Source organism: Grammomys surdaster, unplaced genomic scaffold, assembly GCF_004785775.1.
Source record: "Grammomys surdaster isolate TR1022 unplaced genomic scaffold, NIH_TR_1.0 125852, whole genome shotgun sequence".
NCBI lineage: Eukaryota > Metazoa > Chordata > Mammalia > Rodentia > Muridae > Grammomys > Grammomys surdaster.
The window spans coordinates 1,337,487-1,354,419 of record NW_021620678.1 but is presented as its reverse complement, the minus strand read 5'-3'; the positions used below and the strand labels follow the sequence as shown (position 1 = coordinate 1,354,419).

General features: G+C 47.9%; 1 protein-coding gene and 3 non-coding genes across 4 annotated transcripts; all 4 read left to right on the top strand.

The window, feature by feature from the left end:
- The first annotated feature begins 5,918 nt into the window (after window positions 1–5,918).
- On the top strand, window positions 5,919–10,839 carry Rpl3 (ribosomal protein L3). Its single transcript, XM_028789895.1, has 10 exons — window positions 5,919–5,995; window positions 6,739–6,931; window positions 7,543–7,711; window positions 8,325–8,460; window positions 8,777–8,963; window positions 9,159–9,319; window positions 9,822–9,923; window positions 10,211–10,306; window positions 10,516–10,635; window positions 10,743–10,839. Exons 1-10 carry the CDS (start codon window positions 5,993–5,995, stop codon window positions 10,785–10,787), a joined length of 1,212 nt encoding a protein of 403 aa, XP_028645728.1. The 5' UTR covers window positions 5,919–5,992; the 3' UTR covers window positions 10,788–10,839.
- LOC114640933 lies at window positions 6,401–6,464 on the top strand. The gene has a single exon (XR_003714222.1). It is a non-coding gene; the product is annotated as a small nucleolar RNA SNORD43 (small nucleolar RNA).
- On the top strand, window positions 8,270–8,324 carry LOC114640931. Its single transcript, XR_003714220.1, has one exon. It is a non-coding gene; the product is annotated as a small nucleolar RNA U82P (small nucleolar RNA).
- LOC114640930 lies at window positions 10,043–10,136 on the top strand. Its single transcript, XR_003714219.1, has one exon. It is a non-coding gene; the product is annotated as a small nucleolar RNA U83B (small nucleolar RNA).
- Window positions 10,840–16,933: the final 6,094 nt, after the last annotated feature.

Genomic DNA, 16,933 nt, shown 5'->3' with positions numbered 1-16,933 from the left:
AGCGTTGGGAGTGCCAGCTCCAGGTCCAAACTGCCAGGGAGCAGACAGGCACAGGAGTAAGCCACGCCAACAGCAAGGGACTGGGTTGAGCTTAAAAACCAGGAACAGGGGTTCCAATTATTTTTAGTTAAGTGTTTTGAACATTTTATTTACTATTTTTACGCATATGGGTGTTTGCCCTGCATGCATGTGTGTGTGGCCTAAGTGCAGTGCTCACAGGGGCCAGATGAGGGCATTGGATTCACTGGGACTCAAGTTCCAGATCATTGTGAGCCACCCTGTGGGTGCTGGAGGAGCTGCCAGTGCTCTTAACTACCGAGCCATCTCTCAAGCCCCTATTTTTAATTTGTTATCATTATATTTAGCATGTGTGTGGAAATCTGAGGACAACTTGTGATAGTAGCTTCTTCCCTTCCACTAAACGAGTCCCAAAGATTGAACTCAGGACATCAGGCATGGCAAGTGCCTCATACTTATTTTTATTTGCTAGCCCTCATATTTATTTTTTATTTGTAAACGTTGCACAAGTAGTGAATGTGAGTGTCTTCGTTTCACTTTGTTTCTACTTTGAAAATAGGATCGCGCCAGGCGGTGGTGGCGCACACCTTTAGTCCCAGCACTTGGGAGGCAGAGGCAGGCGGATTTCTGAGTTCGAGGCCAGCCTGGTCAGCCTGAGTTCCAGGACAGCCAGGACTAAACAGAGAAACCCTGTCTCAAAAAAAAAACAAAAAAAAAAAAACAAAAAAAAGAAAGAAAGAAAGAAAGAAAGAAAGAAAGAAAGAAAGGAAGGAAGGAAGAAAGAAAGAAAGAAAAGAAAAGAAAAGAAAATAGGATCGCATCGCACCATGCAACACTGACTGTCCCGGAACTTGCTCTGTAGACCAAGCTGGCCTGAAACTCACAGTGTCCTCCCCAGTGTTGGAATTTAAGGCATAGACCACTTGGTAAAGAATATTGCAGAGAATAAAGAGCCATCTGGGTGCCTTAACACCTACCCACTGCACTCCCACAGGCATTCAGTGTGATGAGCCCTTGTCAGTCAGCTAGGAATGGATGTATTCATCCTATCTAGTTGCCCCTGTGAAATAGATATGTGATGCCTATCAGATCCTGATCCTGCTTTCTGGCACACAGCCCCTAAAGCTCTTGGAATTGTTGAACTGCTATGTCTTTTTATATGCCAAAGAGTGAACCAGAGCCACGAGCCTGCACAGAGGCTGTGGTACCCTTATGCTTAAAAGACTTCTGGGAGGGCATCCTTTCCGAAGCTCTGGTCACCATCAGATTAACATCATCTTTGTTATTAAGCACCATGGCAAAAGATTATAGTTTCACACCGGGCAGGGGTGGCGCACACCTTTAATCCCAGCACTCAGGAGGCAGAGGTAGACGGATTTCTGAGTTCGAGGCCAGCCTGGCCTACAGAGTGAGTTCCAGGACAGCCAGAACTACACAGAGAAACCCTGTCTTGAAAACCAAACAAACACACAAACAAACAACCCCCCCCCAAGAAAAGATTATAGTTTCACAATATCTTGGGCAACCCTCCTTCTTTCTGAATCAGGCTGGCTGTAGTCCTACAACTAGGGAAGTGGAGACTAGAGAATTAGTTCAAGGCTAGCTTCAGACTTAAGTTCCAGTGTCAGCCTTAGGTACTTGAGACTATCTTAAACAAACAAACAAACAAAAAAAAAACAAAAAACATAGACTAGCGTGATGGCTTGTATATGCTTGGCCTAGGGCATGGTGCCATTAGGAGGTGTGGCCTTGTAGGAGTAGATGTGTCACTGCGGGCATGGGCTTTAATACTTTGTCCTACTGTCCAGAAGCCAGTTGTCTAACTGCCTTTGGAACAAGAGGTGGAACTCTCATCTCCTCCTGCACCATGACTGTCTAGATGCTGCCTAGATGCTGATGATAATGGACTGAACCTCTGAAACTGCAAACTAGCCCCAAATAAATATTGTCCTTTATAAGAGTTGCCTTGGTCATGGTGTCTGTTCACAGCAGTAAACCCTAACTAAGACATCTGGAGAGAGGGTCCAGTGATTAAGAGCAAATACTGCTCTTGCAGTGGGCCAAAGTAGTAACACAGATCCTAGTAGTAACACTGGGTGGCTCATAACCTGTAACTACAGTTCCAGAGGGATCTGTTGCCTGTAGACTCCTTGGATACCTACATTCAAGTGCACATACTCAAACACAGATACATACATATAAAATAAACAAACAAATAACAGCCTCATTGCTCCTGCTCATGGATCAGTCAGGATCCATGATCCTGTTGCATGAGAAATTCCCTGGGAAAATGTGAATAAATATCTACCGATGGTAGATAAATATCTACCAATGGTCAGAGATGACAGACCAGAGAAATGATTCCACCAAAGTCCAACTTGATGAACCAATGAGCTTATTGAAGTTACTACAGGAGCAGGGATAGCTCAAGGACAGTTAACTCCAACACCAAAAAGCTTACTGGCAATCCTGGAGCTCTCTGCACAGCACCCAGACAGCTCTACAGGTAGAAAAGTCTCTCCTCAGCAATTCCTAATTTATATAACCTGTGAATCTGGTAAGCTTCAGGAACTTCCCAAGACTTGTGAGTTGCTTACTTTCTGAGTCTTAGGAATCTCCCTTGCAGGACAGAATGTTTCAACTGGGAGGAAATTGCTATGATACAATACCTATAGGTCTGTGCTTTCTCTTTATGGCTGTTCTGTGGGTCTGCATCTGCCTGGTTCCATTCTGTCTCTCCTTTTTTGTTTGTTTGTTTGTTTGTTTTTTGGTTTTTTTTCGAGACAGGGTTTCTCTGTGTAGCCCTGGCTGTCCTGGAACTTACTCTGTAGACCTGGCTGGCCTTGAACTCAGAAATTCACCTGCTTCTGCTGTGAAGTGCTGGGATTAAAGGCGTACACCACCACCGCCCGGCTCCATTCTGTCTCTCTCAGGAAGAAAGAATGGAAGGTGTAAGCCAAATGCCTAGACTTTGGTATGAAACATAGGACTTCATGCAGAATAGGCAAATATTATACCAACTGAGTCAAATTTCTAGCCCAAAAGTCCTGATCTTCTAAAGGTGTTAATTTTAAATGTTATTTAAGTCAGTCTCTCATAATATAGCCTTGGCTGGCTTGCAGCTAACTATATAGACCAGGTTGGCCTTGAACTCTGAGAGATCTGCCTGCTCTGCCCCCCAAGTGGTGAAATTAAAGGCACGTGGCCCTATGCACAGCTTGAAGACTTGATTTTTCTAAACATATTTTGCCATCAGTTTAAGAGCCTTCCCCTAGTTTCATTTAGTCAAGGATACCTTTGATCAACTGATCCTCCAGCCTCTCCCACCAAAATTGTACAAACTTGCCTGTCCTTATTCTTCATTGTTTTTTTTTTTTTTTTTTTTTTTTTTTTTTTTTTTAAAAAAGATTTATTTATTTTATGAATGTGAGTACACAGTTGCTGTGATCAGACACACCAGAAGAGGGCATCAGATCCCATTACAGATGGTTGTGCGCCACCATGTGGTTGCTGGGATTTGAACTCAGGACCTCTGGAAGTGCAGTTGGTGCTCTTAACCACTGAGCCATCTCTCCAGCCCCTTATTCTTCATTGTTAAAGGAGGCAGCCTTGAAGACAGAATAGAATCAAAGAACTTGAGAACTGCCACATGGCCAGTAAGTATTTGTGGTCAGAGAACAGGATTAAAGGTCAAAACCTGATTCCCAAAAGCTGATGTGACTTTTATTTTCTAAAACACAAATAAGCTGAATTATGAACAGTTTGCATTATTAGGTCATTGGCTCCTTTAACTGAATGGAGCTGGCTACTGTAATCAATCAAAAGTCATGTTTACTTCAAATTTACTAATCTTTAGAACATTTAACATGAATGACTCATTGGTTGGGTCCAGATAAAGAGCCTACTCAAAATCGACAGCCTCTTACACATGGCAGCTTACATCTGTCTGTAATTCCAAGCTCTGAGAGCCTCACACAGACATATGTGCAGGCAAAACATTGATGCACATAACATTAAGAGAAATTTAAGCCGGGCAGTGGTGGCACATACCTCTATCCCAGCACTGGGGAGGCAGAGGCAGGCAGATTTCTAAGTTTGAGGCCAGCCTGGTCTACAGAGTGAGTTCCAGGACAGCCAGGGCTATATAGAGAAACCGTCTCGAAAAAAACCCAAAAACTAAAAAAAAAAAAGAAAAGAAAAAGAAAAATTTAAGAGAAAAGAGAAAGAAAGAAGAAAAGAAGGAAGGAAGGAAGGAAGGAAGGAAGGAAGGAAGGAAGGCTGGAAAGCTGGCTCAGTGGTTAAGAGCATTGACTGCTCTTCCAGAGGTCCTGAGTTCAATTTTCAGCAATCCCATGGTGGCTCACAACCATCTGTACTGGGATCTGATGCTCTCTTCTGGTGTGTCTGAAGACACCAACAGTGTTTACACATAAATAGAAAACAAACAAATAAATCTTAAAGTTTTCTTCTTGGGACTGGAGGGATGGCTCAATAGTTAAGGGTTCTTGCAGAGGACCAAGGTTTGGTTCCCAGCACAAGAAGCATTTGTAACTCCAGTTCCAGAGGGTCCCACACCCTCTTCTAATCTCCCCAGTACTGTAATCTCTCTGGCACTGCACGTAGGTGATGCACACGCATAAATGAAGAAAACACTCATACATATAAAACTAAAAAGAACTTATTAAGGATATTATCTTTTGCAGGGCAGTGGTGGCACACACCTTTAATCCCAGCACTTGGGAGGCAGAGGCAGGCAGATTTCGGAGTTCAAGGCCAGCCTGGTCTACAGAGTGAGATCCAGGACAGCCAGGGCTATACAGAGAAACCCTGTCTCAAAAAAACAAACAGACAAACAAAAAAAGAAAAAAAAAAGAAAAAAAGAAAGAAAAGAAAAAGAAAAAACAAAAAAAGGGGATATTATCTTTTAGTAGTGCTCCTTCACTTTCAGAAATTCTTTTTTTAACCCTTTCTATAATCAAGCTATGTTGTGCTAAAAATAAATTCATTAAAATTCTTGATCTGGCGGGACAGTGGTGGCACATGCCTTTAATCCCAGCACTTGGGAGGCGGAGGCAGGTGGATTTCTGAGTTCAAGGCCAGCCTGGTCTACAGAGTGAGTTCCAGCTGTATAGGGAAACCCTGTCTCGAAAAACAAAAACAAAACAAAACAAAAAAATTATTGATCTGGAGAAATGGCTCAGTGATTAAGAAAACTTGTTTCCATCCCACGGGACCCAGGTTTGGTTCACAGCATTAACAACAGTCTATAACTCCAGTTCCAGGGGGATCTGACACTCTTGATTTCTGAAAATTCCAGGCATGCACATGGCGCACATACGTACACGCAGGGGAAAAAACTCACACATTTGTAAATCTGAAAATTAAGAGCGAAATATGAACGGGACATGGCATCTGGAGACTGAAATGGCAGAGACAGGAATTGAGGGAGGTGTGCCCGAAATCATGGCGTATTAAAGGCAAGTCATTGTCACACCAAAATCACTGGTTAGGCAAAAAGCAGTTTCATTCAGTCTATCTTAAGAGCTCGCAAGAGCAACGCAGTCAGTTGTATCACATTAAGCCTACTTCAACGCCGTTGTTTTATTGCTATGTCAGACTGAAGGGACTAGAACTGTGCGATTCCGTTCTAGACGTTACAGGAAGCACAATGCCTCCATTTTCCTTCATTATCATCAAATTTGGCCACTGCAGAACGCCGTAGATCCATTACATTCTAAACCGCAATGCTCCGGCGTTTCCCTAAGTTTGAACCCAATCGCTCCCCGTACTGACGCTATTTGTCAATCCCGAGTAGGCGGGAAAACGTGTGTAAAATGACCTTCGATATGCGCCCTTCGACCCGACGTTCACTGCGGCAGCACGTTGGCACGCTGAGGAGGCGGAGCCATCAAGTGGCTTTATATACCCTGCACAGGCGCCTGGACGATCTCTATCGGCGGCGTGTGGCGGCGAGATGGTACGTATGTCCATGCGGCCTTTCCCCTTGGGTTTCCGCCGGCCTGGGTATGTTCGCCCCCCATCGGCGCCATTCCGGCCTCACCAATACTGAGAGGCTGTTCTAGGGGATCAGAGAGTGGACCGCGACCATCCCTAAATCCAGGGACCTTAACGGCCTTTAATAGAGGACGTGTGTGGCACTGGCCTGGGCCTGTGTAAGAGCCATTTGATTGAGCGCAGTCCTAAGGGACTCGCAGGAACCGGCTGTTTCTGTGTCTAATTCCAGGTTTAGAACATGGAATTAGTTGATGATTAGTCTTGTAGACTTTTCGGGAATGCATTGGCTAAAATGGAGACATGGGTCGGGGCCTCATTTTGGAATGTGTTTCCAAGAAAGGAAGGTGGATCTCGAGTTCCCAGAAGCCACAAATGATGAACCCTTTGACGGGCGGGCAGAAACTCTGTGCTGATTGTCAAGTTCTGATTTGGCTTTGGGAGTTCTAGAGGCCTATTTGTAATAGGCTGCTTGATACGCCATGTTGCCATTTAGCGGTGACTCCTGAAAGCTCACCCTCACCTCCAACTTGTTTGGGACTTTCTAGTGTCATAACTTAGCTGTTGATTGTGGCTGATGGAAGGCATGGAAACAAAAGAACTTGGAAGTCGTCTTAGTGCAGTCTACCTTTGGATAAAATTCTTTAAAAAGTGTTAAGAGATGGGAAGATTGAGAGCAATGTTGGTGATTCTCTCCCTTTACCTCAGTCTCACAGGAAATTCTCCGCTCCCAGGCATGGCTCCTTGGGCTTCTTGCCTCGGAAGCGCAGCAGCCGGCACCGTGGGAAAGTGAAGAGTTTCCCGAAGGATGACCCTTCCAAGCCTGTTCACCTCACAGCCTTTCTAGGGTACAAGGCTGGCATGACCCACATCGTCCGGGAAGTTGACAGGCCTGGATCTAGTATGTACAATACTTCCTTGTCAAACTTGAGCTGTGTGTAATTTTTCCTGTGCTTAGTAAATCTGCAAAGCATAATAGGTGAGCTCCATCTTGGGGTGCTTTGTCTGGATGGACCAAAGGCTGACTTAAAGCGGTAGTGCCTCTGCCTGGAAGAGTGGAGTCCTGTTCAAAGTCCTTTCCATGTGGGCTCCTGGGAATCAACCCTCTGAAGAGAGACAACTCAATTCTCAAAATCACTTAAGAGTTTGCCTCTTGTTCTTCGAAACTTTCTAGCCATAGTTAACAACTGTCTGGACAAGTTACGAAGACACCTGAAACCAGGCCTTGGTTCCTGGTCTTTGAGGCAGTCTGGAGTGAATGAAGCACGTGGCATTTTGCTAATGCTTCAGCACTGATAGTCACAGCCTGGCACACTGGCTGTTTTAGATTAGCAGTTGTGCAGAGTAAAGTGCAGGCTAGGTGTTGTGACGCACCTAGAACATCCCATCCCCTACCCAGTCCAGGATGGCCCTGAGATGTGAAAGGCAGTCCTGAAGGGCCTGAGTCTAAGTGGACACTTGTGTATGCTGGGGTGTCTTCCCACTGAAGTCTCCACCTGTTTGTCTTAACAGAGGTGAACAAGAAAGAAGTCGTGGAGGCTGTAACCATTGTGGAGACCCCACCCATGGTGGTTGTGGGCATTGTGGGATATGTAGAAACCCCTCGGGGCCTCCGGACCTTCAAGACTGTATTTGCTGAGCATATCAGTGATGAGTGTAAAAGGCGGTTCTATAAGAATTGGTAAGAAGCTTGGGAACCTGGAAAGCTCTTGGGCTCCCCTAGAATTAAGGGACACAGTGAGCTGGGTCTTACAGTGAATGTTTGTTGATCAAGGGTTTTTGAAAACTTGGCCTCTTTTAGCCAAAAGCTGACTGTTAAACCTTAGGATGTTGGGTGGCTGGAGTGTTGTTGCTTTGACACTGAACAGTGACAGGGCAGCTGGAAAACATCTGTCATTCTGCATCTGGACCTTAGTTTGATTGAGATAATCTTTTTGGGCTTAGATGCTGGCCTTTAAACCTTGTCTGTACTTGTTCCCTGCCTCTGATGTGGGTCCCTCACTTTTACTGTGAGATGTGCCCCCCAGATAGAGATGGGGAAGTTCTGGTACCCTGGAGCAAGAATTTTGTGTTGTTTATATTTGGCTCATATTAACCTGTGAACCTCTGCTCAGCTCCGCTCGGCTCTGCCCGATGAGCTTCATCCAGGCTCCGCTTGCCGGTGGAAAAGGCTCCTTAGAAGCCGGCAATGAGCCCCATCCCCAAATGGTGCCAGTCTGCCTTCCTCTCACCCACTGCAAGGGTGATGAAGGCCTGCACCGGGCCCCTCCCCAAATTGTGCTCTGCTCCTGAAGGCACAAATCTAAGAAGAAGGCTTTCACCAAGTACTGTAAGAAATGGCAGGATGATACAGGCAAGAAACAGCTGGAGAAGGACTTCAACAGCATGAAGAAGTACTGTCAGGTCATCCGCATAATTGCCCACACGCAGGTGAGCACCCACAGTGATCTGCACCTACAGTGTGCAGCTCATTTCAGTCATTTTGTGATCTGAGGGGATTAGACATTCCGTATAATCAACCAGCAGAGGGCACTGTGACACTGACTCTGCTTGGCTTCTGGTGTTCAGGCCGGGTATTTTCTAAACACAGTGCTAGTTAAATAGGAACGGAACCATTTGGTAGCTCATCATGACATGACAGTCTGCCAGCCACTGACTTTGAGCTTCAGAGTGATTTACTTTCCAGTTCATTTACTTAAAAAGAGAAAACTGCCACCAACCTGATCTAAGCTTTATCTGCTTTTAGATGCGTCTGCTCCCTCTGCGCCAGAAGAAGGCACACTTGATGGAGATCCAGGTGAATGGGGGCACTGTGGCTGAGAAGCTAGACTGGGCCCGAGAGAGGCTGGAGCAGCAGGTGCCTGTGAACCAGGTGTTTGGGCAGGATGAGATGATTGATGTCATTGGCGTGACAAAAGGCAAAGGGTACAAAGGTAAGCTTTGCTGGAGTGTGACTCTGGGTGAGTGTGTGCCCTGAGTGATGCTGTGGAAGCGTCCCCCTGCCCGGCTGCCTTCTGAGACCAGTCCTTTAGGAATGAGCTAACCAATGATTTAATCACAAGTATCTTGGGAACTCGGGAACAGGAGTGTGCCCAGCCCCCTTAAAAGAGTTAACGTGTTCTTTCCAGGTGTGACCAGTCGTTGGCATACAAAGAAACTGCCCCGAAAGACCCATCGAGGCCTGCGTAAAGTTGCCTGTATTGGAGCCTGGCACCCTGCCCGTGTAGCCTTCTCTGTGGCTCGCGCTGGGCAGAAGGGCTACCATCACCGAACAGAAATTAACAAGAAGGTAAGGCTAACTGGGATCCTGCAGATGGTCTCATCCCCAGAATAGTCTTAGTCATAGATGTATGAGACTGTCTAGCCCAGGTTTAATGCCCTAACCCTTTCCCACCCAAAGAGTTTTGAAAGATTCAGTTTATAAACAGTTTTTTATGTTTTTCAAGATAAAAGCAGCATAGCACAGGCTGCCTTGGAGCTGTGGCAGTCCTGTCTGCCTCAGGATTATTAGGATTACAGGCACCACCATACCTGGCAGATTTAGTCAGTCTCTTAGTTGATGCTTGGTAACTGTAGGAGAGAGGAACCTCTTACCTTCAGTGTCCCAAGTGCTGGGATATGTGCCTGTTACCCAGCAAATAGCAGTGTTGTTAATCTGGGCCACTACCTGGAAAAACACAACTCTTGGTACCAGGCTAGTTGCTGGCATTTCAGTGTTGACTCTACCTGACTTTGGGTGCTGGTTCTTAGTACTGCCTTCTCAGTTATTGACGCCCATGTGTTGTGTGCAGATTTACAAGATTGGTCAAGGCTACCTAATCAAGGATGGTAAACTGATCAAGAATAATGCATCTACTGACTATGACCTGTCTGACAAGAGCATCAACCCACTGGTGAGTGCTGGGAGCTGACCCCTAGGATAGGTCTGGGACAGGACTTGCCATGCATGCCCCTGCACAGCAATAAGCTGTGCTGTGCTTAATTGAGTCCACTAGGTGGGGTGAGATGTCTAGCTGTTCTGTGATGAGGCTCTGGAATGTGCGCTGGGCACAGCGCCCGAGTGAGACTGAGGAACTATTCCCTGTTGCCTTCCTTCTGAGAACAGCCCTGCTGATCTTGGTTGGCTCTATGGTACAACTAACTGGCCTTACTGACCAATAGCTTTCTATGATTTCCCTAGGGTGGCTTTGTCCACTATGGCGAGGTGACCAATGACTTCATCATGCTCAAAGGCTGTGTGGTGGGAACCAAGAAGCGAGTGCTTACTCTGCGTAAGGTGAGACTGTTGCTGGACTGACTGGGAGGGTCACAGCCTGAGCTATGGGGAAGTTGGCCTGTCTGGGTATTAACCTTGGGAAAGAGGGGACTCGTTACTTTGCATGAACCTTTTACTCATTCTGTTCCATGTCTGTGCTGGCTGTTAGAGTTGGTGCTAGGTATTGGAATGCTAGCTGTCAATCACTGACCATTCTTTTTGGCCCACAGTCCTTGCTGGTCCAGACCAAACGTCGGGCTCTGGAGAAGATTGACCTGAAGTTCATTGACACCACCTCCAAGTTTGGCCATGGTCGTTTCCAGACCATGGAGGAGAAGAAAGCATTCATGGTAAGGACCTACCTGGGCTGGGGCACCTGGCTGCCTGGTTTTTTGTCTTGGCTGTTTGCCTCCTTGGCTATGTGCAGGAATAATGGAGTTCTATTCCTCCTCCACAGGGACCACTCAAGAAAGATCGCATTGCCAAGGAGGAAGGTGCTTGACTCCAGGGTGTGCAGTTGGTGGGGTCTCATCAATAAAATGTTTTCAGTAACATTGGTTTTCTTGTATTTCCTTAAGAGTAGTGGCCAGCCTGGTGGCATAGTTCTGTACACTAAGAGATGAGCCTAGTTTCTTAGCAACACTTGAGTTGTTGAAACTGACAGGTTTCCAATGCCTAAAGCAAACATGGTGATTGCTGGGGCTACTGAAGGGCAATGTGTCCCTAATATCCTTGTCTGTATCCAGGTCTTTATAGAGCCAGGGTGACACCAACCAGGGTCTCTTGGTTCCTTAGGCAGTATTTGAGGTCCTCAGCCTACAGTCTACAAAAGGTTTAGTATGATAACTATGCACAAAGCTTCAATATGCCAGCCCTGCTTGACAGCTGGGTTTGAGGCCCTAATGGGAGCTTGCATCCAATTCAGGTAGGCTTGGGGGTTGCCTAGTGAAACTGATTAATGCTAGGTCAGGTGATTACCAGGCTTTTTTTTTTAAGGTGCTGCTTTAAAGCTTGTACCAGCAACACAAAGCTGTGTTGGTATAGGCTTCCATGTTACTGTATGATAGCATTGTTAGCATTGGATTGGGGGCTGCCCATGTTTCCTGAATAGTGCAACCCTACAAGGGAGGAGGTCAGTCCTACTGTTACAGCTGTTTGGCAATTTAGGCCTGGACCACCAGGGGGTGGGTGTAGCAAGCACACAGCTAAAGAGCCCAGCTGTGCTCTGGGATTCAGTTGTACATGATTCTAACATCTCAGACCCCAAGCTTGGGCTCTTTTAGGAACCTTTTAGTGCCTGAAAGAGGGCCGGGCGGTGGTGGTGCATTGGGAGGCAGAGGCAGGTGGTGGATTTCTGAGTTCGAGCCCAAGCCGGGTCTTCAGAGAGTTCCAGGACAGCCAGGGCTACACAGAGAAACCCTCTCAAAAAAAAATAGGTACTGTTTTGCCCATTAACTCCTGAGTAGTCTGGGTTTGCAATGCCTTACCTTTATGTAGCTAGTGATCAAGTGAATAGCAACAGAGCTCCAGAACAATGTTCTCAAGGTTAGGGCCACAAGTGGAAAGATTCCAAATTAACTACCCCTACCAGTGGGCTTGTTTCTGTTCTGTTAGAGGTGAGGTGACCCTGGTTGGTAGTTCTGAGACTTATATAGACCAGGAGGGTCTCTTCAAATACTGGAATTAAAGATCTGTACTCCCTGCTTCAGAACATCTAGTTCTTCCTGGGTATGTGTTCAGTGTATACTTCAATACCATGTGCATGGCTGTGGAGGCAGGATAGTTGTGAGCCACCCTGTGGATGCTGCCTTCATCTACAGCCTCAGCATCTGTAGGCTGGCCCTAGCCCAAGATAAGATGGCAACCCCAAGATTCCAGGTAAGGCCAGGTTACTCTTAGGAGCTCACTGTACACCAGCACCATTGAGAAATGAGAAACATCTGAAACTGCTTCTCAGGAACTTGATTTTTGTGGGGAGGCAGATTTAAAAGGCAGAGGAGACCAAGTAAGCCTCTAGGTATCTAAGCCTGAACAAAAGACATCTCTGAAGCTCTGATACTTTCTCAGAGGAAATAGCAAGTACAGAGGCTTTGTGGACAGACCTTGGGCTCTGGTCCCAGCACTGAAAACTGGTCCCAGAACTGAAAAAGCTAATGTCTTCCCTACTTAACCTGCAGGTTCCCTTGGACGGAGCTTGGTGCACAGTAGGTGCTCAAATTTTGTGAAGTGCAGCATCTGTACTTGAGTGGGAGACCCCAGCATCTCTCTAGGTTGCTGGGCTGGGATGACTGGATCGTCACCTCTCCACCCTTTTTCATGTGGGACCTAGAGGGTGTGTCTCGAGCCTGTGGCATGTTCCTTTCAGCCTTTCCTCTCACCAAAACCCCCAGACAGGCCTCACTGGAATCCTGTGGTGACAAAAGGATTCCAACCTTTGAAAAAAAAATACCTGCTGAGAATGAATCTGAGCAAGTGGGAACAGGGAAGTGGTGGCGCAGTTACTATTGCCTTAAAAGGCACGACAGCCAATGTCATGCCTAGGGACTGCCCAAGGAGGAAGCCCTGACAGGCTAGCTGCCACCTGGGCTCACCTCAAAGTGCTGTACCCTGATCCTGGGTCTTACTGGGGTGGCGATGACCCCAAGCTGCCTCCTTCCCCAGTACTACAGTTCTGCCCGATCTCAGCAAGCAGCTACTTGTCTGAGGCTTTGTGGTCCCTCTACCCACCCTTCTATTGAAGACCTGCTTGCCTCTCTAACAGGGCCCGGTCCTTGGTCCAGCTGCTGGCCAACTCCCAAGAGCCTCGTAGTTCCTTCTGCCTGTCTGGCCTGAGGTCTTCACACTCTCAGAATCCATAGGGCCACTCCTTGAAATGGGTTTGTTATTACCCCACAGTGACAAGGATGTAAAACTGAGGCCGGGAGAGGATCAGCAGCGTGATTAAGGGTACTTGGTGGCTAGCTGTGGGGTGGGTACTGCTGCGACTGAGCCCAGGCATCGCATCGGGATCACTCTGCTGGGAGGAGCTGTAAAGCCTAGTCTGGCTGCTGGGGATGGGGGAGAGGAGCACTTGCCTGGTGAGCACCTACTGTATATCATACCTCTGCCTGGGGTTCTTCAGTCCCTCTTTTTTTTTTTGGTTTTTTGAGACAGGGTTTCTCTGTGTAGCCCTGGCTGTCCTGGAACTCACTCCTGTAGACCAGGCTGGCCTCGAACTCAGAAATCCGCCTGCCTCTGTCTCCCAAGTGCTGGGATTAAAGGCGTGCGCCACCACTGCCCAGCTTCTTCAGTCCCTTTAGCTATTGTTTCCAGTTCACAGATGGAGGTCTGCTTCCAAACATATGTGATCCTGACAGCCCATAGAAGGAATCTGAGATAGAGAGAGGCTCATTCCTTGGTGTAGGAAAGCTGAAGGCAGATGCTGCCTCAGGAAGCTAGCTAACCACCTGACTACTGTGTCCACTGCCTACAACAAGCAGGGCTGCTGAGGCTCCATGAGGGATAGAGGGGTGTGGGTCCCTGTATTACACTCCTGCGAATCCCTCTGTCCTTCCCCCTCCCTGAGCTCATCATCCACGACTAGGCTTCCTTCACAAATGGGAGTGATGGAGTGCTTACCCTGGACAACAGGCATAGAGTCAGATACCACAGAGGCTCCCTAAGTGGCTCCAGGTCACTGGCTTCATGTGATTATGGAGAAGTGGCCCTGACTCCCTCTCCCGTCTTGAGTTCTGCTCAGCCTGGCAGAGTCAAAGGCTGAGGGAAGGGGCTAAAGATAGCCGAAGCAGCCACTTCCCCATCCCCACAGCCACTGCCCGCTTGCCACTGGGCTCCTCCGGCAAGCTGCCTGGCCAGCACCCAGCCTGGGACATGACACGGGTGACTAGGTGACAGTGGCTGACCTGTGCTTCCGCAGGTTAGTTTGTCCTATCATTCCACAGATGACAATCCAACCAGAGGGGCAGCAGTCCCCATGTGCACACCATATGCTCCTTGACACTGGCACCACCTTTCTCCACATCAGAACAGCACCACTAAGGAGTGTTAAACAACCAAGCCATCACCCATTCATCCATGGTAGGCCTGGGCCCTTCTACCTGAGAGCTGCCGGTTCCCAGCTCTCCACTGACCTTAATCTTTGGGTCTTGCACTAGGGAATCCCAGCAGTCAATTGAAAACGGCAGAGCAGTTAGGCGCTGTTCTTTTTGTTTGTTTGTTTTTCTTTTCTGAGACACTGTTTCTCTGTCTGGGAACTAGCTCTGTAGACCAGGCTGGCCTCTGCCTCCTCAGTGCTGGGGTAGGTGTTGTTTCTAAAAGCCAAGGTTCAGGGCAAACAGAGCAGGGAGTCAGACCCAGGCTTAGGGGTCTCATCCCTGTAAGTACCTTGTTACCCTTTTCCTCTAAGTCAAGGCCCTCCTGACTGAAAGGCCTTCCATGGTTTGCATTTTTCATTTGTCAACAACATTTATGAAGCACATACTATGTGTTGGGCTCATGGCATGCCTCTTAGCCCCATTCCAGGTCTGAACAGTCTTGTAAGAAGGTGACTTGGTTCAGTAGAAGCAGGGCTTGTGAGAAGCAAGCTAAGGCACCCGGTGAGACACAATGAACAGCTCTGCTCGGCCTTGTACCCCAAAGAGTTTTATTTTCGGGTGGAGTTACCCAGGTTTGCCCAGATCTCACTACTTAGCCCAGTCTAACCTTGAATCCTGATCCTTCTGCGTCAGCTTCCCAAGTGCTAGGGAGTTCCAGGCATATATCACCATGCCCAGCTACAACCCAGACCTTTTGATTTGATTCACAAAACTAGAGGCAGCGCTCAGCAGTCTCAGGCAGGGCTAGCCCAGGCCCTCCACTTGGCAAATTAATTCAATGGAATGAGTACCATGCAGTCAGGAAGCTTTGACACAGAACTGCCTTCCCATCTTCCCTGGACACTGTACTCTGGTCACAGCAGCCTAAAGCTACCTTAGTGCCTTCTACAGCATGTACCTGCTGCTTATCCTGTCCAGTGTGGCCTGCACCGGTAGGCTGGGCTGTCTCAGAGCAATTTGTGCAGGCACATAGTAGGTACTCATAGTAGGTACAAGTTCAAATGAAGTCCCTACTGTGTGTTTAAGTTCATAAGCCTGGATGAGGTAGGTTTTTGTTGTTGTTGGGTTGTTTCTGGGTTTTCTTTGCATGAGATAGTCATGTAGCCCAAGCTAGCCTTGAACTCCTCATGTAGCTGAGGAAGACCTAGAACTTCTGATCCTCTACCACAAGCAGAGAACCAAATACTGCAAGTTGTCCTCTGACCAGCATCTGTGCACTGTAACATGCCCACTTCTACCTCAAATGCACACACACACATCCTTAATAATAATAATAATAATAATAATAACAACAACAACAACAATAATAGAAACAAGCAGCCGGACAGCAGGCAGAAAGCCAGGGGTGGGAACTAGGAGTCACCACCTCTCCGCCCAGATCCAGACTCCGCATCCCAGTCCACACAGGGCCTTCTTCCAAACCAGGATGAGCTGGGTGATGGGGAAACCCCTGCCTAGTAAGCCACACTTGGCTTATGTCTTACTGTCCTATTTACTTTTCATATCTGGGGAGGCAGGTGCTAAGGGGACCCTGATCTCACAGCAGAGAGCAGGGCCTGAGTGAGCAGCAGTCTCTTCAGGGCTCATGCACCTGGGAAGGGAAGCAAGTCGCCCACACCCTACAGTTCTGGCGCAAGCTGTTCCCTTGCCCAGACGTTTCCCCTCTTCCACACTGGGAAAGGGCTCACCCTGCTGACCCCTTAAAGGCCCTCCTCCTGAAGTCTGCTTGAATGCCCACTGCTCCAGAGTCACCAGTGAGCTTTTTTTCTCTGGGCTCTTTCACCTTGTGTGATGCCTGTCTCCGTGTCACCACACTGGCTGCTGTTGGCTCAGGGTCCCAGCCACACACCATCTCCTGAGGTTAGGACCATCTGCCCCATTGTTCTTGTACTTCCCCCAAAAATCCACTGAAAGACCTGGGGACCGAGGCATGTGTAAAGTAACTGACATGATACTGTCCCTGCTCTAAGCTATGGCAAGCTGACTGCACCCCAGGGCCTTTGTGTAAGGCAGGGGCGTGTCCATTTCCTAGGTTGCTCCTGCACCCCACTCTCTTCTCTCCCATTGCTAGCACCTGCCTCCATCCTGCTCATTGTCACTCTGCTGTCCTATAAGGCAGGGCCCTCTGGTTTGGTCACCATCCTCCAAGCCATGTCGAGAGACATGGGAGTGGAAACAGAAGCCGATGGGAATGCGTGAGAGAAGGGGGACAGCGCCCAGCCGCAGTGACTTCCTCAAAACAAAATTAGGAAAAGATGAACTGAAAATGGCTTGGGCAGCAGAGTGCTCTTCAAACCCATCCTGGGGTAGGGAGTGGGGGTGGGGGACAGTGGCCTTGTCTCAGGAGGACAGGCCCGTGTCTCTGTGTCTGTGTGACTGGGGGCAGAGGGGACCTCAAGGCAAGCCTTCAAAGGAACAGTAAGAGAAAGGTGCGTTGAGTATTGCGGCATGCCACTGTCCAACAGCCACACTTGGAAGGTGATAGCAGGCAATCACATCAGCATCATAAGAAGCTTGAGTCCAGCCTGGGCTACGTGAGACCTTGACTCAAAAT

Coding starts and splice junctions, on each gene's coding strand:
- Rpl3 (XM_028789895.1), top strand. Junction 8,461..8,776: donor GCATAATTGCCCACACGCAG/GTGAGCACCCAC, acceptor ATCTGCTTTTAG/ATGCGTCTGCTCCCTCTGCG. Junction 10,307..10,515: donor GAGTGCTTACTCTGCGTAAG/GTGAGACTGTTG, acceptor TTTGGCCCACAG/TCCTTGCTGGTCCAGACCAA.